Source organism: Chrysemys picta, chromosome 10, assembly GCF_011386835.1.
Source record: "Chrysemys picta bellii isolate R12L10 chromosome 10, ASM1138683v2, whole genome shotgun sequence".
In the NCBI taxonomy this organism is placed as follows: Eukaryota; Metazoa; Chordata; order Testudines; family Emydidae; genus Chrysemys; species Chrysemys picta.
The window spans coordinates 54463033-54487990 of record NC_088800.1 but is presented as its reverse complement, the minus strand read 5'-3'; the positions used below and the strand labels follow the sequence as shown (position 1 = coordinate 54487990).

Here is a 24958-nt window from a genome sequence, read left to right as displayed (position 1 = left end):
TAATAACTGAATAGCTAAGCTGAATTTAAAAAAAACCTCCACACACAACTTGGTTTAAATTTATTTTTTCCCCCATTTCAGGTCTCGTAAAGTGGCAGGGCACTGGTTCTGACTTCAAGTGAAGCCCCATCATGAAGCCAGCCTATAGAGGGTCAGTAAGTGTCGTGTTTTACTACGTAAGCATGGCTTTGGAAAGTTTTTTTTTTAAATTATTATTATTATTATTTTACATCCGGGGAGGGTATAGAATGCTATTAATAAAAAAACTTTGCAAAACCATGTCATAGTAAAATATGTCACTTACCTGACCCTCTACAGACTGGTTCCCTTTCCCCAGAGCTCCATGATTGTTGCAACATCACCGAGCACAGGGCCAGCTGGAACATCTCTTGGTGAGTGAATCAACAACCCAATAACTCTAGGGGATCTGAAACAGGAAAAAAAAGGGTAGTGCATGAACAATTGTGTAATGAATACCATTCTTACTTGCTACTACTTGGGGCATTCAGCACATATGACCTGAAACTGAGAGGGGCTGAGCACCCACAAATTCCATTGTTATAGTTACTGTATTTTAAAAATATGTAGGAGGTGCTCAAGTACTATAGGGAATGGGCCTATGTAAGACAAACAGAAGTCAAAAAGGGTTGAAGGTGCTCAGCACCTTTCAGGTTCAGGTCCTGTGTTGCTTGGGTTCTGTCACCCTATATAGGACAGGCTGTTCTCCAGCAGTCAAAAGTGTAATCCCAGGTGTCTTCAGTTCCCCTGCCTGAATTGCAGATTTTGAGTTTCTGAAAAACTCTGTTCAGGTTATTAATTCTGCCAATTCCCCAGGACTATCCACACAAAGTTACCCAGAGTTTCCTACAATTCTTGACAGGGCCTGCCTTCTTACACCATCCTGAAACTCTGCAAGTAGAACCACCCTTTATTTCAGGGTTTCCTTGTCTCAACTTAACTTTGATCATCACCCCCAGACTGTCCACTGCTGGGCAGACCACTTCCACTGCCTGTCTCACCAATCTTCCTGTAGTCCCACAAAACTGACTGGGGTGTGACTCAGTTTACCAGTCCCTGCAGTTTCTTCTATACTCCTTTCCAGTCCCCCAACCTTGAGGACTGTTGCCGCCTGTTGCTGCTCCCTGAACACAGCCAGTTGCCTCTGCATAATTCAGGAAGAATGGTTGGTACCATCTGATCTTCTATTCTCTGGAATACCAGTTCCACAGTTCCACTCAGTTCCAGGGGTACTAATCTGCTCTCATACGACTCCTAACACCAAATGTGTGATCTTCCAATCTATACACAGTCTGCTGTGCCTCACTCCCTAACACAGTCTAGAACTGGCACAGTTCTCCACCTTCCCAGGGTTTCAGGCAGGCCATTGTCCCTCAGCGTCTCCCCGATTGTCCCTTAGGCTCATCTCCAGAGCAGACTGTCTGCTTCTCTTTCCTCCAGCCTTCTTAGCCTTCTAACAGGCCCCTGCCCAGAGAGAGGGAATTCATTATATTCTCTTTCCTACCTCTCCTCCTCTCCAACTAACCTTCTATCTCCTCTTTTAAATCCATCCCCTCCCCAGGTGCAAACAGTGAGACTACCAACCCTCTCAGATGCATTTAACTCTTTTGGTGCTGTTGTGGGTGTCACACCCTGTTACAGGCCCACAGTTCTACAATTGGTTCAATGAGGAAAACATTCACCTTTAAATGAAAGAAAATATAGCTTTAATATGCTGGAAACTTCACCAAATTACATAGAGAAAAAGAGCTACAGGGCCATTTAGAAGAGGACTAATAGTTTTTGTGCTGCTGAAAATATTCCACCTATTTTGACAGTGTGCAAACACAGCATTGCTGTTGATATGACAGACAGACACAATCCACTGCTAATACCATTACTGCTGCTGAACTTCAGCAATTAGCCATGCAAGTCCTTAGGGATATTCAGCATCTCATTGGATAAGGAGGAATTCCCGCTCAGAAATTATCCTTTAATATAGTGAAAAATTCCTAAGATGTGTTCAAATGTATTTACATTAAATTCTGCCTAAAGGTAATGCTTGTAAAAAAACTGATTCATTCTATTAGCAATACCATCTTACAGAATCAGTCCTATCCTCTTGAGAGATATAGATCACATGGATGAAGGGAATGGGGAAGGGGAGAAGACAAGGAGAGAGGCAATCTACTCCATTAAATCTAAAAGAAAGTTAGACAGGATACATTGTCCTATAACTTACATGTATGTTGGTTTCAAAGTCAGAGGTGAAATGTGAAAAAACTGCAAGAGCCGGGAGGGAAACTAGGATTGCACCGATGAAATGTCGAGGCAGCCAGCCAGCAATCACCTCCAGCAGGCGCTTAGTACAAATCATCACCTCCTCCAGAAAGAATGCCATTCTGGAACAAATGAAAGCACAAACCAAGATTTTTTTCCCCCAATGCATCACTTAATGTATCTGATTTACCTATAATAATATGGTCACTCCAATTGCTATAGTTAATGCTGCATAACTAATCAGAGCATAATTCCATGCTATCACTTGCTTATAACTTCCTGAAACAAATCAGTGTTCAGTAAAAGATGAAAGATGAACCATTTTTTTAAAAAAAGCTTGAAGAAAATCTCTTCTAGCACTTGGAAGATATGAGAGTGTGGGAAAAAAACCATGTTTTTCCCTGTTTACAAAAAAAAATTGGGCTGTTTTTTGAAGTAAATGCTTTTGTAACTCAAAAAAGTTGTTTAAAATAACATTAAAAACATTGGAAAAGTGGGAGTGTACATGAACAGTTAACAACGTTGTTAATCAGTTAGCTTCAGACTTAAAGAGTTTGGGTAGATGCTTTTCTAGCATTTTAAAGTCTTCTGAACTAGCTCTCCCAATGCCAGACAGCTTGACAGAAGCTGCCCTCTGAAATCAACAGAAGTTCTCCTAAGGTATCAGGCTCAGTATCTTCTTAATAACAAGGAATGGGAGGAGAGTGTGGGCTCATGACTGACTGGATCAGCAAGACCTCAGTGCACAAAAAGAAGTCATGCTGAGCACTTTGGGAGGCCAGCTGGCAGCTCACATGGTCCTCCAGCAGTCCATTTGTACTTGTTATAGCAAACACCAGTGTAGCTGGCACTGCACAAAACACTCTTTGGGAAGAAACAATCCTTGCCTCAATTGCTTACAAACTAAAGACCCAATCCTCTCAAGTGCTGAGTGAACCATATGGGAAAGCGCAATGCAGTCTAGAGCAGGGGTTCTCAACCTTTTTCTTTCTGAGGCCCCGCCGCAACATGCTATAAAAACTCCATGGTCCATCTGTGCCACAATAACTGGTTTTCTGCATATAAAAGCCAGCGCTGGTGTGAGGGGGTAGCAAGCAGGGCATTTGCCTGGGGTCCCATGCCACAGGGACCCCCACAAAGCTACACTGCTCAGGCTTTGGCTTCAGCCCCAGATGGCAGGGCTCAGGGCCCTGGGCTTCAGCTTTCTGCCCTGGGCCCCAGTGAGTATAATGCTGGCCCTGCTTGGCAGCTCCCCGGAATCCTGTTCGCGGTCCCCCAGGGGGCCCCGGACTCCTGGTTGAGAACCACTGGTCAAGGGAAAAGTGAAATTTATCCCCATGTAGCACGAGATTCCTGTTACTGAAGAATTCAATTGAAAAAAAAATCCAAGATAGTTACGGGAGTGGGGGAGAAATGTAGCTAACACGGGAGCTAAAGTTGCACAAAACTATAAATTATTTAAGGAAACAAACCTAAAGAAACATAACTTTAAAAAACCACAAATATTAGCTAGTCTGGAAAATCACAGTTGATATTCAGTTTAAAATTAAAAAGAAAATGAGAAAGTAACATAATGAAGTTAAGGTCATCCAAACTACCTAACATTTGGACCTGTATCACGTTGCCCACAGAGCGAATGAAAATAAGAAGACAGTCCTTTCCACACAATACACAACTTCACAGGATCAGTGATTCTGAAAACTGAAGTGATCTAACTGGACTACCTCATTCTTGCTGATACACTAATTGTACATTACTAAAGCATTCAAATCAAAGTGTGTCTGTCTTTATATTGCTACATCAAACTACTCCTCCGTTCTTTAAGACCATGCTCAGTTACAGGAGAGATAGAGACAGACTTTTACAGCTTATCACCAAGAGAGACCATATTTGGGACAATGGCTTGGGAAAATGTCCCAAAAGTATATCGGATTTTAACTGTTACAAAGTTTCATGCTGTGAGACTAAGCATAGACTGATAGTTACCATACCTGGGACTATTCATATTTTAGAGCCTGAACAAAAATTAGGTAACCAAATCACTGGGGCAGAGGTTCACATTTAAGTATCACAGAAGTATATATAGAGTATCAAAGCCACATATTCTTGAATTCCTTGACTCTACTGGCAAACGGTACAAATAAAATAGATTTAGGATCCACTGAAACAGGATGAATAGTCCTTTTCAAAACTTTCTTTATAAATATGTTTTCATCCTAAATACCAGATGTGATGGACATGCAGAGTGGGAGGCTGGCAGAGAACAAAGGCAGAGCTAAAGTTCTTTGTGGGACTCTAACACTGTGTTTCCATACTTTCTAAGGAGGTTTTGTTTGTTTGTCAGTTGTAACTTGTTGAATTTCTGGAGTAAACTTTTGTGGTTCTTGTGAGAAAACTACAATAGCCTTTTAAGGTGTTGAGGTTTTATTTTTTTTTTAACTTCAGCTTAATAAAGCTTTTGTTCATCTGGGAATGCATACAGAACTACAGAGAGAGAGAGCGAGTTATGGGTAGCAAAAGGATGAGGAGTGAGACATTTGTAATATTCCAATGCCTCACAGGAGGGAGCTAATAGGCTTTTTAAACTCCAGTGGAAATGGGATTTTCCAGTTTAGATTAACAGTTTTTTATCTAAGAAAAAAATAACCACAAAATCTTACTTTATATAAAGTAAAGAAAAATACTTTCCAACAAAGAGTCTGACAATAGAAAAAATTTCCAAGGCAAAATAAAATAAAATACTCAAGTTATATATAGCATTAGCTCAGCTTTGCTCCCCTAGAGTTACTGGTAAACTTCCAATGATTTCAATGGAAGCAGGTTTAGGCTAATGCTGAGTACTTTTGAAAATCCCACCCTAAATTGACCTCTCTGAAAGTGAAATTCACTTCCCTATATAAAGTATGAATATTAAATGTTTATGTGGGTGGAATATGGAGAGGTGGGAGCAATGATATTCATCTCCCAACATGGGTTGCCTAGACCCGTCCCAGCTGTTTCTCCAGCCAATGTGTTACAATACAACATAAGAACATAAGAACGGACACACTGGGTCAAGGCCAATGGTCCATCTAGCCCTGTATCCTGTCTTCTGACAGTGACCAATGCCAGATGCTTCATGGGGAATGAACAGACCAGGGTAATTATTGAGTGATCCATCCCCTTTCATCCACTCTGAGCTTTTGTCACTTAGAGCTTAGGACAACCAGAGCAAAGGGTTGTGTCCCCAATCCTCTTGGCTAATAGCCATTGATGCATCTCTCCTCCATGAACTTATTTAATTCTTTTTTGAACTTTGTTATACTTTTGACCTTCACAACAACCCCTGGCAACGAGTTCCACAGGTTGACTGTGCATTGTGTGAAAAAGTACTTCCTTTGTTTGTTTTAAACCTGCTGCCTATTGATTTAATTGGGTGACCCATGCTTATTGTGTTATGTGAAGGGCTAAATAACACTTCCTTATGCACTTCTTTCACACCATTCATGATTTTACAGAGCTCCATCATTAGTGCCCTACCAAATTCACGGCCAAACGCATCAAAGACTGTGAAATCTGGTCTCCCCCCATGAAATCTGGTCTTTTGTGTGCTTTTATTCTATACTATATAGACTTCACAGGGGAGACCAGTGTTTCTCAAATTGGGGGTCCTGGCCCAAAAGGTAGTTGTAGGGGGGTCCACAAGGTTATTAGTGAGGCATGATTTCCCTTTATAAAAGCCATGTTGACTCTTCCCAAATAAATAACGTGTTCATTTAGGTGTCTTGTGATTCATCCAATTTGTTTTGTACTTAGGTTAGGTTTACTAATTGCCGTTACATTAGCTATCCTCCCTCCTACCAGCTATCCTACCTGGTACATATCACAGTTAATAGTTCATATTTCATATTTGAGTTCCTTCAGAACTCTTGGACGAATATCATCTGGTCCTGGTGACTTCCTATTGTTTAATCTATCAATTTGTTCCAAAACCTCCTCTACTGACACCTCAATCTGGGACAGTTCCTCAGATTTGTCATCTAAAAAGAATAGTTCAGGTGTGGGAATCTCCCTCACATCCTTTGCAGTGAAGATCGATTCAAAGAATTAATTTAGCTTCTCCGCCATGGCCTTTTCTTCCTTGAGTGCTCTTGTAGCACCTCGATCATCTAGTGATCCCACTGATTGTTTGGCAGATTTCCTGCTTCTGATATACTTAAAAAAAATGTGATGTTAGTTTTTGTGTCTTTTGCTAGTTGCTCTTCAAATTCTCTTTTGGCTTGCCTAATTATACTTTTACATTTGACTTGCCAGAGTTTCTGCTACTTTCTATTTTCCTCAGGAGGATTTGATTTCCAATTTTTAAAGGATGCCTTTTTGTCTCTAATCACTTCTTTTACTCTGTGTACCCATGGTGATATTTTTTTGATCCTCTAAATTGTTTTTTTTTTTTTTTTAATTTGGGGAATATTCAGTTTGAACCTCTATTATGGTGTTTTTAAATAGTTTTAATGCAGCTTGCAGATATTTCACTCTAGTGACTGTACCTTTAAATTCTGTTTAACTAGCTTCCTTATTTTTGTGTAGTTCCCCTTTCTGAAGTTAAATGCTACTGTGCATTCTTTGGTATTTTCCCTCCCATAAGGATGTTACAATTAATTACATTATGGTCACTATTACTGAGCGGTTCAGCTATATTCACCTCTTAGACAAGACTCTATGCTCCATTTAGCACTAAATCAAGAATTGCCTCTCATCCCTCGTGGGTTCCACGACTAGCTGCTCCAAGAAGCATTCATTAATGGTGTCTAGAAACTTTATCTCAGCATCCTGTCCTGAGGTGACATGTACCCAGTCAATATGGGGATAGTTGAAATCCCCCATTATTATTGAGTTTTCGATTCTCTAATCTTTCTCTCTCTCTAATCATTTTACAATCAACCTCCTGGTCAGGTAGTTGGTAGTATAGTCCTACTATTATATTCTTATTATTCAAGCATGGAATTTCTATCCAGAGAGATTCTATAGTACATTTTGATTCATTTCAGATTTTAACTATATTTGACTCTATGCTTTCTTCCACATATAATGCCACTCCCCCACCAGCATGACCTACTCTGTCATTCCTATATATTTTGTACTCTGGTATTACCGTGTTCCATTGATTATCATCGTTCCACCAAGTTATTGTGATGCCTATAATACCAAGCACGCAAGTTTTCCCATCTTAGTATTCAGACTTCTAGCATTTGTATACAAGAACTTATCAAATTTGTCACTTTTTTGTTGTCTGCCAGTTGCATGGGACAGTAGGGCGACTGGATGTCTATAAATGCAGATCTGCAACTCCTTTCCAGCCTATCTCCAAAGTGACCTTCCATCCTACCATCACACAGGCTGGCACAAAGGCCAGTTCTGTGGCATGCAGCGTATGCAAAAACACCTCTGTTTAGCAGGTCAGCCAGTTGATCCTGCCCCCACCAAAAAAACAAAAAGCAAACAAAAAAAGCAAACAAAAAACCCCAATCCCAACCTACATACATACCCCATGCAGGGATTAGGTGATACAGAGGGCCTTGTGCTGGACATCCACACTACAGTCAAATTTTACCCTAGCTAGTCTTCTGGCAAGCATTATGATAAATCTATCAGCAAATCTGATCAGCTGATCCCATGATGATCCTTTATTTAAGCAAAGTATTTGAACAAACCACCATGACTTCCAGAACAATGCAAAATTCTACATTTGACAATAATATTTACATCTTCACACTGATCCTTTGGCATAGGATTTATCGCAATTGTACTATTCCACATTTTGGTATCAAAGCTAATTTTATTCAACCCTATTGTTCACAGTCCAGTAGCTGCCAAGAAATTGCGCTGTGCTAGATGCAGCACCTCCCTTCAAGCAGTAAAAGGAAGCACTGCATTGAATCCAGACTTCAGTGGGAGATGCAGTAAATTAATGGCTGTGGGGGCAGTATCAAAAAAAGGTATTAGGAGTACGCAGAGCTCCTGGGAAAGGGAAAAGGGGGTGATCAACAAAGCAAGCTACATTGTGGAGGTTAGAAAATGTAGGAATAAAGTGAGAATTGCTTAAAGTCCAGCTGAATTCATTCTTGACAAAGAAATTAAAATAAATAATAAAGAGGTTTTTTAGTTATATAAATAAAAAGAGAATAAGGAAGTATGAGGGTTGGGCCACTATGCAGCATGGATGGGAAGGAGATTAAAGGTAATCTAGCTATGGCCCAAAAACTAGATTAATAGTTTGCCTCTGTTTTCAGTCATCATGATAATAAAGAACCCGTGCATGAAGGCAGTATGGCTGATGGAAATGAGTGTCTAGAAATGGAAAATATCACCTCTGAAGTGGAAGAAAAACTTTAGTTCTTAATGTGCTCTAATCAGGGGGACTGGGTAACTTCCACCCCAGAATACTGAAAGAACTGGCACATAAGATTGCTAATCCAGTAGCAAGGATTTTTATCTATTCAGAAGTAGTACCATATGGCTGGACAATAGAGAACAACATACTTACATTTTAAAAAGTAGGGAAAAAGTGATCCAGGCAATTACAGACTTGTTAATTTGACCTCAGTTGTATGCAAGATTTTATAACAAATTGTGAAAGAAAGAATAATTAAATTAATAGAGAAGATTACCAAAGGTAGATCATGCCAGTCTAACCTGATTTCCTTCTTTGAGAAAATAACAGATATTTTAGATATGGGAAATACAGCAGGACTTCAGTAGAACATTTGACACTGTGCCAAGAATGATGAATTTCAACTGGAACAGGTGCAGAGAAGAACTACAAGCAGGATCAGGGGAATGGAGGGCCTATCTTATGGGAGGGGACTTGGAAGAGCTTGGCTTGTTTACCCTATTTAAAAAAAAAAGGCGCGGAGGGGATATGATTACTCTCTGTAAATAAATTAGAGGGATAAATACCAGGGAGGGTAAACAGCTATTTAAGCTTAAAGACACTTTACTAAAAGAACAAATGGATACAAACTGGCCATGAACAAATTCAGGTTGGAAACTAGGTTTCCTACCACCAGAGGAGCCAGGTTCTAGAACAGCCTCCCAATAGGAGTTGTGATTGTATGGCAGGGTTGATTGTGATGGTAGGGACAGGGCTCAGCAGTCCTGAGGCTCACTTCTGGTGTATGTCCTGTATTCCTAAACTTCATAATTCAGGGTTTTCAACTTGCCACTGGTAGGGGTCAACAAGGGATTCCCACCTACCTCATGTATTCTGGGAGAGTTTTTTTTTTTTTTTTTTTTAAATCTCCTTCCTCTGAAGGATCAGGAGATGGCCACAGCTAGAGATGGGACATTGGGAGGTAGGGTATGGGGGGTGGGCCAAGGATCTGAGGCGGCACCAAGAATTCTCTCTCTCAGGTGCTTAGCTGCCTGGTTCTTGCACATATGCTTAGGGTCTAACTGATCACTACATGTGGGGCTGGGAAGGAATTTTCCCTCGGGTCAGACTAGCAGTAACCTGAGGTTTTTTTGTTTTTGTGCCTTCTTCTGTAGTGTGCGGATGCCGGGATTATCGGAGTCTAATCTCAATCATTTCCCTGCTGTTGCAGGGGCCTTGGGAACTGGTGCACCTCAGTCCCTCCTATTCTCAGCCAGTGGCACATAATATTCCAGTCTCCTGTGGGCTGTAATTCTTTAGTCTCATTTCGGTTGTTTAGTACCTGTGTGGACTTAAATTCTATGACTCCTGCTTTTGGCCTTGACCCTCTAAATTGAACTTGGACCACATCCCCTGCAACCCAGGGCCTGGATTTCACCCACACCCCATAGCTGGGATCCTGACCAAAGTACATCAAGGATGTATGTAAATAAGGCAGAGATAATGCATAATTACTTTTTGCATCTGTGTACTGCACAAGTCATAACGCAAATAGAGCTGGCTCACTCATCTCTAGCTCCAGAGAAAATGTTTTGCTTATAGCCAATTCAAATAAGTAGAATATTTTAAAAAAAATATTTATAGGCTATATTATCTTGACACAGTTAAGTGCATGATCAATACATCTTGCTTTATTACTGAGGTAAGATGAAGGAGGTGATTCTGGCAGCAGACGGCCAAAATACAGCACTTTGTAGAGCCAACCAACAGACATTTTTCTGCTTCTTTCTGCTAACGTTGCATATGTTCCACTTTTTAACATTAAAATATGTATATAGCTTAAAAGCTTCACCCCCACAAAAACCCAAACCGAACAAAACAGAAACTCTCTCTCCTCACAAGTCATGCACCCCCAATTTACACTGACTTAAACGGGGGTTGAGGTGCTCCATAGCTCATTGCCTCTGGAAACTCCAGTTAATAAGGATGTCACAGATATAGCATTCTCTTCAGCAATCTCATTCATACTGATCTTTAATTCAGAACAAGAATAGGTTGCCAAAAATATCTAGCTAATGAAAGCTCCTGTATTTACACCTAGGCATAATGGGCTGAATTCTATGAACAGTATTCTTGTTCAAATATTTCCACAACCCCTAAGAAAAGTGACTACAACTTCACTTGTATGCAAGCATTGTGCTGAAGTGAAACTTCATGCTTACAAAGCTGTAGCTGCCCCATGCCCATTTTCTAAGACGCATTACATTTTATAAAATAAAATACCAGACTCCAAGTTTCATTACACTACACAGGGAGGCTAAAGCAGCCAGATTTCAAAGAGAGGGGAGGACACTCTTTGTGTTACATTTAGGCAGCTGAAGATGACACTTCCTGTCCGCTTATAAGTAGAGGTTTCATACCAAGAAAAATCTATTTATGTATTTATTTAATTATTATAGCACCAATTTTCATGGTAATTGCATGTTTCACTTACAGAGATTCAAACAAGTTATTATTGGACGGGACTATAATAACTTTAAAAAGGTTGCAAGTATCAGAGGGGTAGCCGTGTTAGTCTGAATCTGTAAAAAGCAACAGAGGGTCCTGTGGCACCTTTGAGACTAACAGAAGTACTGGGAGCATAAGCTTTCGTGGGTAAGAACCTCACTTCTTCAGATGCAAGTAATGGAAATCTCCAGAGGCAGGTATATATCAGTGTGGAGATAACGAGGTTAGTTCAATCAGGGAGGGTGAGGTGCTCTGCTAGCAGTTGAGGTGTGAACACCAAGGGAGGAGAAACTGTTTCTGTAGTTGGATAGCCATTCACAGTCTTTGTTTAATCCTGATCTGATGGTGTCAAATTTGCAAATGAACTGGAGCTCAGCAGTTTCTCTTTGGAGTCTGGTCCTGAAGTTTTTTTGCTGTAAGATGGCAACCTTTACATCTGCTATTGTGTGGCCAGGGAGGTTGAAGTGTTCTCCTACAGGTTTTTGTATATTGCCATTCCTGATATCTGACTTGTGTCCATTTATCCTCTTGCGTAGTGACTGTCCAGTTTGGCCAATGTACATAGCCGAGGGGCATTGCTGGTATATGATGGCATATATAACATTGGTGGACGTGCAGGTGAATGAGCCGGTGATGTTGTAGCTGATCTGGTTAGGTCCAGTGATGGTGTTGCTGGTGTAGATATGTGGGCAGAGTTGGCATCGAGGTTTGTTGCATGGGTTGGTTCCTGAGTTAGAGTTGTTATGGTGCGGTCCGTGGTTGCTGGTGAGAATATGTTTAAGGTTGGCAGGTTGTCTGTGGGCGAAGACTGGCCTGCCTCCCAAGGTCTGTGAAAGTGAGGGATCATTGTCCAGGATGGGTTGTAGATCACTGATGATGCGTTGGAGAGGTTTAAGCTGAGGACTGTAGGTGATGGCCAGTGGAGTTCTGTTGGTTTCTCTTCTGGGCCTGTCTTGTAGCAGAAGGCTTCTGGGTACACGTCTGGCTCTGTTGATTTGTTTCTTTATTAATAAGAAACTGGCTCCCAGTACTTCTGTTAGTCTCAAAGGTGCCACAGGACCCTCTGTTGCTTTTTAAAAAGGTTACTCGTTTTAGGGGTTTCCTTTCCCTTTCACATGATGCCCCCTTGGCATGACCATTCCAGTAAGTCTTGAAAGTATTACAATACAATCACATTTGCTCCAACCCCTCAAACAGAGACAAACATCTACAAGATCTCTATCAAGAGTTCTTACAACTACAATACCCACCAGCTGAAGTGAAGAAACAGATTGACAGAGTCAGAAGAGTATCCAGAAATCACCCACTACAGGACAGGCCCAACAAAGAAAGTAACAGAACCCCACTAGCCGTCACCTTCAGCCCCCAACTAAAACCTTTCCAGTGCATCATCAAGGATCGACAACCTATCCTGAAGGACGATCCATCACTCTCACAGATCTTGGGAGACAGGCCAGTCCTTGCTTACAGACAGCCCCCAAACTTGAAGCAAATACTCACCAGCAACCACACACCACACAACAAAAACATGGACCCAGGAACCTATCCTTGCACCAAAGCCCGTTGCCAACTCTGTCCACATATCTATTCAGGGGACACCATCATAGGACCTAATCACATCAGCCATCTATCAGAGGCTCGTTCACCTGCACATCTACCAATGTGATATATGCCATCATGTGCCAGCAATGCCCCTCTGCCATGTACATTGGCCAAACCGGACAGTCTCTACACAAATCAGATGTCAAGAATTATAACATTCAAAAATCAGTTGGAGAACACTTCAATCTCCCTGGTCACTCGATTACAGACCTAAAAGTCGCAATATTACAACAAAAAAACTTCAAAAACAGACTCCAACGAGAGACTGCTGAATTGGAATTAATTTGCAAATTGGACACCGTTAAATTAGGCTTGAATAAAGAGTGGGAGTGGATGGGTCATTACACAAAGCATAAAACTATTTCCCCGTGTTTATTTTTCCCCCTACAGTTCCTCACACCTTCTTGTCAACTGCTGGAAATGGGCCATTTTGATTACCACTACAAAAAGTTTTTTTTCTCTCCTGCTGGTAATAGCTCACCTTAACTGATCACTCTCGTTATAGTGTGTATGGTAACACCCATTGTTTCATGTTCTGTGTGTGTGTGTGTGTGTGTGTGTATATATATATATATATATATATCTTCCTACTGTATTTTCCACTGCATGCATCCGATGAAATGGGTTTTAGCCCATGAAAGCTTATGCTCAAATAAATTTGTTAGTCTCTAAGGTGCAACAAGAACTCCTTTTTATTAACTTTTTGTAGTTTAATAGACACATATTGTTCAACACCCTTCAACCCTCCTTCATTCCAGCTAGACTAGGCCCTGGATCACAAAAGCTGCACTGAATACTCTTGATTACTGGACTTGATAAAAAATTAGAACTATATACCAAGCTATTTTGCTGAAGATATCTGGGGTGAGAAACTAGTAGCATAACAATCTATTAACTATTTACAAAAGTGAGCTATCTGTTGTGGTTATCACTTTACATAAAGGAATAGCAGTTGTACAGAAATTACGTTTCTTGATACTTGATAAATATTCTGTGAATGGTTATTAGCATAAATGGGATAAATGGTAGCATTTTGTATTGCCAATGCATTATTTATTGCAAATCTAAGACAGCAATGATTTCTAAAGATGGGACTGCATAAGATATGCATCTCAAGATTGGATGCTTGCTTACTGGATACCTTTTCAAATGTAGGAGATTACCTAGACCAGGAGTCGGCAACATTCGGCACGCGGCTTGCCAGGGTAAGCACCCTGGCGGGCCGGGCCAGTTTTATTTACCTGCTGACGCGGCAGGTTCGGCCGATCGCGGCCCCCACTGGCCGCGGTTCGCCGTCCCAGGCCAATGGGGGCAGCGAGAAGCGGCGTGGGCGAGCGATGTGCCGGCCGCGGCTTTTTGCCGCCGCCATTGGCCCGGGACGGCGAACCACGGCCAGTGGGGGCCGCGATCGGCTGAACCTCCCGTATCAGCAGGTAAATAAAACTGGCCCGGCCCACCAGGGTGCTTACCCTGGCGAGCCGCGTACCGAACGTTGCCGACCCCTGACCTAGACAAACAGTTTTCCAAGCTAGAGTTAAGCTTGAGAGCTGGGGTAAATTTTTCAAAAGCACCTAAGTGACTCAGGAGCCCAAGTCCTATTTTCAAAAGATATTTAGACACTTAGGAACCTAAGTACCATTGACTTTCAAAGAACTGTAGGCTTGTAGGTGTCTAAATCACTTTTGAAAATGGGACATAGGGTAAAATTTTCAAAAGCCCCTACATCATTTAAGAGTCTATGTCTGTAACTTAGGGTAAACAAAAACAAAACAAAAAAATAAAGGTATGTTGTAGATGTAAACAAAAAACAACCCCTATTAGAAACCCAAGACATTTCGAGTTAAGGTTAAACTTAAAACAAACCCAATAATTTAATAATATGGAAATACACAATCAAGGCATCCAACATTAATTTTGTCCCAGTAGCAATTCTCAAAGAGAATAACACCATTACTTCTCCACATAAGATCACCTCATTAGTGACCACAAAAACTAGACTGCTTTTCTTTTAATAGCACAGTAGGCATGCTGTCTCTGGTCATTGTTGCAGTCGTACACGATCCAATTGCAAATTCCTGATTACACAAATAGCATACTGAATAAACCCTCTCTCCTTAAGATCTCATGTGTCACCAATTCCAGAATATCACTAAACTCAGAATCTGTGTGTCTACATATAAAGCCTACACGCTCAGATCATTAATTTATAGCACTTGAATGAAAACAGCCTAGATTAGTGTGGTGATGAAGAATCACATTCAGTGTTGGAGAAATTAGAACAAAACAAATAATAAAACAAAAGGTCATGTGATGAATATTTTTGACATTGTACCCACAAGCTGTATTAGCTTAATATTTTCTCCACATGTAACATGTCTGAAGCTTTAGACACAGACTTCTTAAAACCTTAATGTAAAATTCACATATCTTATAAAACAGGCTTGGAAGGAAAAAAGAAAGTTTGAAAACTGGCCTCTCTACAGGGTGGAGTTAAGAGTGTTTGGGTGCCTTAATTAACAAATCTTACATTTGAGTTTCTTCCAAGTTAGATCTTAATGCTGAACCTCTTGAGTTTCAAATGATGGTTTCTTGCCAGATACAATATTTGTGTAGGGTTATTTAAAAACAATTATTATTTATTTTGCAAAAGTCCCCAGGGTAAGGAACAGGGTTCTGCTGTGCTCTGCAAAATGACTGTGTAAAAGCTGGCATCTTCTTACTCAACAGATGTCTTTCTTGTAGGTATTCATAATTTGTATAGGTTTATTTTAGTGACAAAGACAAGTTTACTGCTTTTTACTCTTGTAGGACCAGCAAAGCTAATATAACTAAGAATGTGGATTGTATTCTATTCTACTGCATCATCAACAGAATTGTTTGCTGATTTACAATTACAAGCAAATGCTGTTACACCTATGCAAACCCAATGGGTTTTCACAGATGTAAATGAATGTATAATTAGCCCCACACTACCTTTATTACATGCACAATCTTGCCACAAGATTAATGCCTTTTTTGCATGAGAATTTCTTTATGGTTTCTGTTTTGTTATGTTTTTAAATGTCTGTGACATTCACTGAGGGGCAGGGAGCAGCATCCTTTGTGGAGTTCCTAAGTTGACAGGGCACTGTGAATGTAAGCGATAGGAACTGGTTCCTGTCTCCCCAGCCGGCCTTTTGAAGTCACCTCTCCTTTTTGCCCAGCCTTTCTGCTGCACTAGGTTCCATATTTTGATTCTCTCATGTTTGCCTCCTGCACTTTCTGAAGTTCACAGGACCTTATACAAGCCATGGCAGATTACCAGGTACTGAAGGATTGATGTTGGTCTTACAAAGGCTCAAAACAGGCCTCTACCTACTCTAAGTTGCACCAAAGGCCAGTTTGGCTCTCAGTCAGCTGCAGGATGGAGCAAAGGGGGCTAGTGAAGGGAGGCAGATTCCGTTTCCATGCTGAAATCTTCTATTGTTTGTATTCTTTAATTAAACCAATAGCTAGATCTTTTTAAGAAACAGATCAGAAGAACTCCAGCATAATGAACTTAGTATTTGCTTAATATGCAATGTGAATTCAGGGCAGTGTAACTGAGCACATGGCCATGGGGAATAGAAAGGCGCTTGGGGTAGAAAAATCCATGCTTTTAAAAAAAATGCACTTATTCTCTACAATGGTTGTTAGGGCTCCAAGGCTGAAGAAAAAGGAGCAAGGATCACGGCTCCCTTGTTCTCCTAATGTACTCAACTTTTCTTTCAGAAAAATGCAGGAAGCAGGACCTGGGACATCTGTCCCTAGTTCACAGTGAGACTCTGTCTGGGTGTGGTGCAGAGCGAGTGGAGAGGAGAGACCTAGCTACTAATTTGCTTTTAACATGGCATGCTAGGAACAGGAGGGGTCAGGGGCTTTATATAAAGAGGCTCTTCTAACTCTTCACTGCATGCTGGAGAAAGCAGCACTATAGGGAAGATGCTGTCCTAAAGCCTCTGGATGCTATAACCTGTCAGACACTTACAAGTAACTGAAAAAAACGATTGACACTTAAGGAGAGGGCTTGAAGGACCAACAACACTTTGACCATTACACATCTTTAGGAGATTACATTCTATGTAGCTGCGTGTGTCAGTTGGTGTAATAAGAATTTCCATATTTAAATAATTGCTACATCCCTGTCACATTCTAGTCTTCATTTCCATGGTGCAGTAAGGCAGCATGACTGCTGCAGCTGGTACCAAGAAAGAGTTTAACTTCTCTCTCAAGCATCAAGTACAGACCAATGTTGGAGGCAGGATACCAGACTTGGCAGATCAATTATTTGATCCAGTATGGTAAATCCCAGTAAATCATAATGCACTACAGCAGGCTGCGAAAGATTCGGTATGTACAACGTTCTATTTTTAATTAAAAAAACCCTCAAATTATTTTTTACTCGGTAATTGTTGAGTTGTAGGTAAAACAGTATCTTCCTTCTCCACCCCCCCATTCCCACCTTGTTCCCCAAGTGGGAGAGCAAGTTCCTGAAGTTGTTTTAAAACAAAAGTTTTCAAGCCAGCCACCATTTTAGTTCTTGGGGGTTGTGATCCCAGCCATTTCCCATACTCTGATTCACTTTATTTACCTAATTGAGACGATAAGAGATAGCACCTCTAGCAGGATGGCAATGATGAACACCACAACTGCTGCAGGTGGGGGAGGGGATAGGGCCATCCCATGTTTCAGGAAACAGGTGATCGAGAGTATGAGGAAGACTGTTGTGGACAGGAACACATCCAGGAGTGAACTGAAGGTAGCACTGGCAAATGTCTTCACAGGAGCATTCTTTATAACCTGTTTGGAATATGGGGGGTGAGAGGAAGTGGAAGAGAACATGAATAAGTTTTTCTATGTTGATTACATTGTACTACACTCCAGAAACATATCTGAAAACAAAGAGAAAGAATACATAGCACTTTGCCAGCTCAGCACTTCAACATAAATACTGAATGACCACTGTGAAAGGAGTTGGTAGTCTCAGTCCAGTTCCTGGTGGATGAGTCCACATCACAAAAAACATCATCAAAATTTGCACCCTTGTTCACAGTCATATTTTTAAAGGGCTCAAAGAACGTTGTCAGAATGCTAATAATATAGAAAGATTACTGCGATGCTCTGTACCTTGGGGGAACACCCAGCACCCCCATGTTCATCCTTGTAAAATGATTGTGTGGTATCCAATGCAGAGTTTGTCATGTCAGGTGTCTTTGGAAGGCTCATGATGCACTGAGCACTGTTGTTATAGTGATGTTACAGGTTATAATTTCATGTATGTAGTTATGAGGTTGAAAATGTATTCTCATGGCTTAAAATTAGCCCAGGAAAAAACTCTTTGAGAGCAGAGAGGCAGTTCACACCTCATCAGGGCAGATATGGGACAAACCCAGCCCAGCCTCACAGGAACAATGGACACTGGCCTAGGCAGCAACAAAAGAATCTGTTCGACTCTCGAGGGAATCACCCCCCCTTCCTTTGCTCAGTTTGGAACTGCGATGAGATAATGCTCACCTGACTCTGAAGGGGGTGGGGGGAAGCCAAGAGGGAAGAAAGGACATGATAAAAGGGAGAGACATTTGCCATGTTCTCTCTCTCTTCCACCTACATCTACAGACACCACACCAAATGACTGAAGCACTGATCAAAGGGGACAGCCTGGTTGAAAGACAACCAGCCAGCCAGTGCTGAGAAGCATCTAAGGTTGTAAGGGCACTGAAAGTGTTAAGATCAGCTTAGAATGCATTTTGCTTTTATTTAATTTGACCAAATCTGACTTGTTATGCTTTGACTTATAATCACTTAAAATCTATCTAATTAATAAATCTGTTTGTTTATTCTACCTGAAGCAGTGTGTTTGGTTTGAAGTGTGTAAAAGGCTCCTCTTGGGATAGCAAGCCTGGTACATATCAATTTCTTTGTTAAATTGACAAACTCATATAAGCTTGCAGCGTCCAGCGGGCATAACTGGACACTGCAAGACATAGGTTCCTAAGGTTGTATTTGGGACCGGAGATATTGGCTAGTGTCATTTGGTTGCACAATCCAAGGAGCAGCTTACATGCCAGAGGCTGTGCATGAACAGCCCAGGAGTGGGGGTTCTCACTGCAGAGCAGGGTAAGGCTGGCTCCCAGAGTCAAGGATTAGAGTGACCTAGCAGATCACCGGTCCGCATAACACCAGAGGGGAACGTCACAATTACACAAAAAGCATGTAAAGACTAGGTAAAAACATTCTCAAGAACACAAGAGGGGATAAAAAGATACAAAATCACTTACTGCTATGCAGAATTTAATTCTCAACCCATAGAGCACATTGTCCCCTCCAAATCTATCACTTGGAGAGTGCAGATGGAGCAAGGGTATCAATCCCAGGACCCAAGGGGCTGTATCCAGCCTTCTTGATGTATTTATTTGACCTCCCTGGCATATTCAGATTCTGTAGTTTCTTTCATTAAAAAGAAAAAAAACCCACTTCTGGCTCTCATGGTTACAGAGAAAACCTTTTCAATGAGAGTCTGCATGTAGTTTGAAATAATTACTCAGAGGTGTGAACTCCCCCATCTTTCCTTTTATCATCCTTAAAGCTAGAAACTAACATTCAGGTGCGCTCTTGAGATAAACAGCAAACTGAGCAGAGTTTATAGTTCTTGTCCCCATTAAAGTCAGTTTAGATTTTGGTTCACAAGAAGCAGCTTCCATAGCAAATATCTTACTGCTGGAAACAGAAAAAGAAGGAATAAATTGTTGGCTGTATCCAGATGTACACTGACTCACAAACATGCAAGGCTCATTCTTCTTTATCAATGTACTAGTTCATAATGGTGCAAAATCCTCAAACACTTATTCAATCTGTACAGGACTAAGGTGCCATAAAGACTGAGAATGAAATGTTTGCCTGCCATATTTGGTAGTTTTGTCATCCTTTACCAAATGCCTGTGTGTAAGAAAAGCCAGGATGAAAAATTATTTAAAATTAATGGCATAAAATCAAAAGTGGCCTCTTTTCTGTGTTCGAGGGAAGATTAAACAAAACAGTGGGTCACACCAGAATAAATTTTTTTCAGGTTCATTCAGCATTTGAATAAAGCCTAATTTGCACTGCCAGAAACCCTAATGCTTACTAATTTATGTCATATCATATAAATCAGAGTTCAAAATTAGCAATGATTCAGGGTCTTCACTAGTCCCACAGGGTCACCCAAACCCAATTGTGCAGGGCCGGCTCTAGGCACCAGCAAACCAAGCAAGTGGCACAATTTCAGGGGTGGCATTTTTATTTTTTTTTTTGCTTGGGATGGCAAAAAACCTAGAGCTGGCCCTGCAATTGTGCAGTCTAATGACTACCTATGTTTTGACAGCAGGTTTCAAGTATTTTTGCTAGTTTTAAATACTTCTCAGTGAAAAGAAGTGTCACCTGCTTTTTAAAAAATGAAATTTGAACAGGGAGCAAAGGCTTTCTTTCCACATCATTAGTAAACAACCAACACAGATTTCTGAACCAGTTTCAAACACAGTTGACTGATAGCTCTTAGATAGATATCAATGAAAAAACGGTTACCTACCTTCTCGTAACTGTTGTTCTTCGAGATGTGTTGTTCACGTCCATTCCACATTAGGTGTGCGCGCGCCGCGTGCACGAGCATCGGAAACTTTTACCTTAGCGGTATCTGTCGGGCCAGCAGGACCCCCGCCTGAGCGGCGTCACTGCACCATGCATATATACTCCTGCTGGCCCGACCCCCTCCAGTTCCTTCTTGCCGGCGACTCCATCAGAGGGGTAGGAGGGCGGGTGGTGGAATGGACGTGAACAACACATCTCGAAGAACAACAGTTACAAAAAGGTAGGTAACCATTTTTTCTTCTTCGAGTGCTTGTTAACGTCCAGTCCACATTAGGTGAATCACAAGCTTACCTTCGGAGGAGGGTAGGACTCACGGAACAATTGATCGGAGGACCAGCCCGCCAACCGCCGCGTCCTCTCGGGCCTGCTGGTTGACCGACTAGTGGGTTGTAAAGGTATGCACCGACGACCAGGTGGCTGCTCTGCAGATCTCCTGGATCGGGACCTGTGCCAGGAAAGCCGCTGAAGCTGCTTGCGCCCTGGTCGAGTGGGCCATGACCGTTGGGGCCGGAACACCTGCGAGGTCATAAAACGCCCAAATGCAATCTGTAATCCAGGAGGAGATTCACTGCGTCGACACCGGGAGGCCTCTCATCCTTTCCACCACGGCCACGAACAGCTGCGTGGATTTACGAAAAGGCTTGGTGTGCTCCAAGTAGAACGCCAACGCTCGATGGACATCCAGGGTGTGCAGGCTGTGGTGACTTGGGTCCGCGTGGGGTTTGGGAAAAAACACTGGCAGACAAATGTCCTGGCCTAGATGGAATTGTGAGACCACCTTTGGGAGGAACTTGGGGTGTGGGCGGAGCTGCACCTTGTCTTTATGAAATACCGTATATGGTAGCTCTGAGGTGAGTGCCCTCAGCTCAGATATCCTTCCTGCCGAGGTGATGGCCACCAGGAATGCCACCTTCCAGGAAAGGTGGAGGAGGGAACAGGTAGCAAGGGGCTCGAACGGGAGCCCCATGAGTTTAGAAAGGACTAAGTTGAGATTCCATGGAGGGACTGGGGGGCGTGAGTAGGGGAACACCCTCTCCAGCCCCTTAAGGAACCACCCCACCATTGGGTGGGAAAACACAAAGCCCCCTAGAAATCCCGGGTGGAAGGCGGAGATGGCCACCAGATGCACCCTGATCAAGGACGGGGCCAGCCCCTGCTGCTTGAGGTGCAGTAGGTACTCTAGAATGGCAGGCACCGGAGCCTGGTGTGGCTGAACCTGTTAAGGCCCACACCACCACGAGAACCTCTTCCACTTGGCCAGGTAAGTCGCCCTGGTAGAGGGCTTCCTACTACCAAGTAGAACCTGCTGCACAGGGAGGGAGCACTGGCTCTTCAAAGCGTTCAGCCACAGAGCTTCCATGCCGTTAGATGCAGTGATTGCAGGTCGGAGTGGAGGAGCTGCCCTCCGTCCTGCATGATGAGGTCCCGGTGTAGGGGCAGGGTTACCGGGGCTTCCACCGACAGCTCCAGGAGCGTGGTAAACCAGTGCTGGCAGGGCCAGGCCGGGGCGATGAGGATGACTGCTACCCCACCCCTGCGCACCTTGAGCAGGACCTTGTGCACCAGGGGAAGCGGGGGGAAGGCGTATTTCAATTTCCCTCCCCACGGGATCGCGAATGCATCTGCTATTGAGCCCGGGCTGCGGACCTGGAACGAGCAGAACTGCGGGCACTGGGCATTGCCCTTGGTGGCAAACAGGTCTACCTGGGGAAACTCCCACTTGCGGAGGAGCGAATACACAACATCCACTCTGAGCGTCCACTCGTGCATGCGGTACAACCTGCTGAGGTGGTCTGCCAGTTCGTTCCGCACCCCCGGGAGATGTGACGCCTCGAGATGAATGGTGTGGGCTATGCAAAAGTCCCAGAGGAGGAGAGCCTCGTGGCAGAGCGGTGAGGACATGTAAAACATAGCGGTCATGTTGTCCATCAGAACTGTCACGCTGTGAGCACTCAAAGTGGCGTGAAAAGTCTGACAGGCTAAACGAACCATCCTGAGCTCCTTCACACTGATATGGAGCGACTGCTCCACTCTCAACCACAAGCCCCGAGTCTTGAGGTCCCCTAGATGAGCACCCCATGCGAGGTCTGACGCGTCCGTCACAAGCGCCAGGTCCAGCTGTTGTGCAGCAAAGGGGATGCCTTCGCAAACCACGGTCTGAGACAGCTACCACCACAGGGAGTCTAATACGTCCCCCGGGGCAGTCACTACCAAGTCCAGGGGGTCCCTGCCTGGGCAGTATACACGGGCGAGCCAAGCCTGCAGCGTTCTGAGTTTCAGTCTGGCATGCTTGACCACATGCGCGCATGCTGCCATGTGGCCCAGCACCTCAGGCAGCATCTGGCGTTGTAGTGGGAAACTGGCACAGGGAGTTCACTGCTTGCTGGATGGCCAGGAATTGTGATACTGGGAGGCTCGCCTTTGCCTGTACCGCATCTAGGACCGCCCCTATGAATTCCACTCTCTGAGTTGGAATGAGGGTGGACTTGGGGACGTTGAGCAGGAGCCCCAGCGTGCGGGCTACTTACACGTGGGACCGAACCTCCTCTTCGGACCGGCCCACCAGGAGACAGTTGTTGAGGTACGGGTAAACTTGGACCCTCTGCCTCTGTAGGAAGGCCACCACTACCACCATGCATTTTGTGAACACCCATGGGGCCGCAGCTAGGCCAAACGGGAGAACCGTGAACTGGTAACGTTCTTGGTTCACAGTGAAGCGCAGGAATTGGCGATGCACCAGGTGGGTGGCGATATGAAAGTACGCGTCCTGTGTGTCGAGGGCAGCGTACCAGTCCCCCGGATCCAGCGTACCAGGTCCCCGGATTGTGCCAAGAGAGACCATGCGGAACCGGGCCTTGACCAGGAACATGTTGAGCCCATGCAGGTCCAGAATGGGTTGAAGGCCTCCTTTGGCCTTGGGAATGAGGAAGTAGTGGGAATAGAACCCTTTCCCTCTTAGGTCCTTCGGTACCAACTCTACTGCCCCCGCCTCTAGGAGTGTGCGAACCTCCTCTTACAGGAGGTGCTCGTGAGAAGGGTCCCTGAAGAGGGACGGGGAACGGGGATGGGAGGTAGGCAGGGAGGAGAACTGCAGCATGTAAGCGCCTTGCACCGTGCGTAACACCCAACGGTCTGACATAATGCTGGACCACGCATGGGAGAAGCGGGACAGGTGATTCAGGAAACAAGGGGATGGATCTGGTGATTGGTCTGGTACGCTGTCCTCGAGCGCACCTTCAAAAGTCTGGTTTAGGGCCGGGCTGAGACTTATGCTGGCCTTGGCTCTGGCCCGGCCTATTGGAGCTATTGTTATAATCATTACGCCGCTTCCTGTTATCCCTATTTTGCCTGCAGTAGGGCTCCTGCCTAGGACGAGGTTGGTAGTGACACTGAGGAGGAGGCTGTGGCTTGAAGGGCCTTCTTTGGATCGCCAGGGTGTGCATACCCAGCGACTTGAGTGTGGTCCTTGAGTCCTTGAGGCTATGCAGCTTTGTGTCTGTCTGGTTCGAAAAGAGCCCAGACCCTTTGAAGGGGAGGTCCTGGAGCGAGTTCTGGACCTCAGGCGGCAGACCTGACTCCTGTAGCCACGCCGAGTGTCGCATGACCATGCCAGACGCGATTGTCCTGGTCGCTGCATCCACTGAATCCAAGGACACCTGGAGAGAGGTCTTCGCTACGGCCTTGCCTTCGTCCACCAGCGCCGTAAACTCCTGTTGGGAGCCCTGCAGGAGGTTGTCCGTAAACTTCCCCACTGCCGCCCAGGAGTTGAAGTTATGTCTCTTGAGGATGCCTATTGGTTAGGAATCCTCAACTGGAGGCCCCCTGAGGAATACACCTTCCTGCCAAACAGGTCCAGGCGCTTCGCTTCCTTGGCCTTAGGGGCCGGGGCCTGCTGCCCATGGTGCTCTTTCTCATTTACCGCCGAGACTACCAGGGAACATGGGCTTGGGTGGCAAAACAAGAAGTCGTACCCCTTTGACAGGGCGAAGTACTTGCGTTCCACACCTTTGGCTGTTGGAGCACTGGAGGCCGGGGTCTGCCATATAGTCTTATAGTTCGACTGTATGGTTTTAATGAGTGGAAGCGCTATTCTGGATGGACCCTCTGGGCTCAGGATGTCCACCATGGGGTCTTCCTGCTCAACCGTCTCCTCCGCCTGTAACCCCAGTTACGAGCAACCTTACGCAGCAGCTCTTGGTGGGCTCTGTGGTCTATTGGCGGCGGTCCTGATAGCGCTGTGCCTGCCACTGCTTCATCCGGGGATGACGAGGAGGTCAGCAGCTGCTCCGCTTCCTCCTGCTGGTCCCCTTGGTCCCCTTCCCCCAAAGGAGGGGCTTCAGGCTCGGGCCCGGACAGCTGACCCTGGGGCGGCACCGGACACGGTGCCAGTTTCTCTGGTCTCTTGCTCAGCGACGGTGCAAGTGGTGTGGATGCCGTAGCTTCCTGCATGGAGGAGCGTCAATGTGGGGACCGGGACCAGTGCACTGAGTAGTTGGCCCTGGAGGGAGCCCCTTGCCGCTGGTGGTAGGCCCAAGGGGTCCAGAAGGGCCAGTGTCCTGGCGGTCCCCACTGGGGTTGCCA

The 24958-nt window shown here is 44.1% G+C and overlaps 1 protein-coding gene across 5 annotated transcripts in view; it reads right to left on the bottom strand.

Annotated features, from left to right (window-relative positions):
- ADCY9 (adenylate cyclase 9) overlaps positions 1 to 24958 on the bottom strand; it is a 201883-nt gene that overhangs the window by 27728 nt on the left and 149197 nt on the right. For 4 of the 5 annotated variants that reach the window (XM_042854104.2, XM_042854103.2, XM_005306178.5 and 1 more), the window contains exons 6-7: positions 17346 to 17554; positions 2240 to 2399 (exon numbers count right to left, since the gene is read on the bottom strand). In XM_042854104.2, the coding sequence (XP_042710038.2) occupies positions 2240 to 2399; positions 17346 to 17554 (369 nt within the window). The remainder of the gene's footprint in view (positions 1 to 2239; positions 2400 to 17345; positions 17555 to 24958) is intronic. The other variant, XM_042854102.2, reaches the window with a different exon arrangement.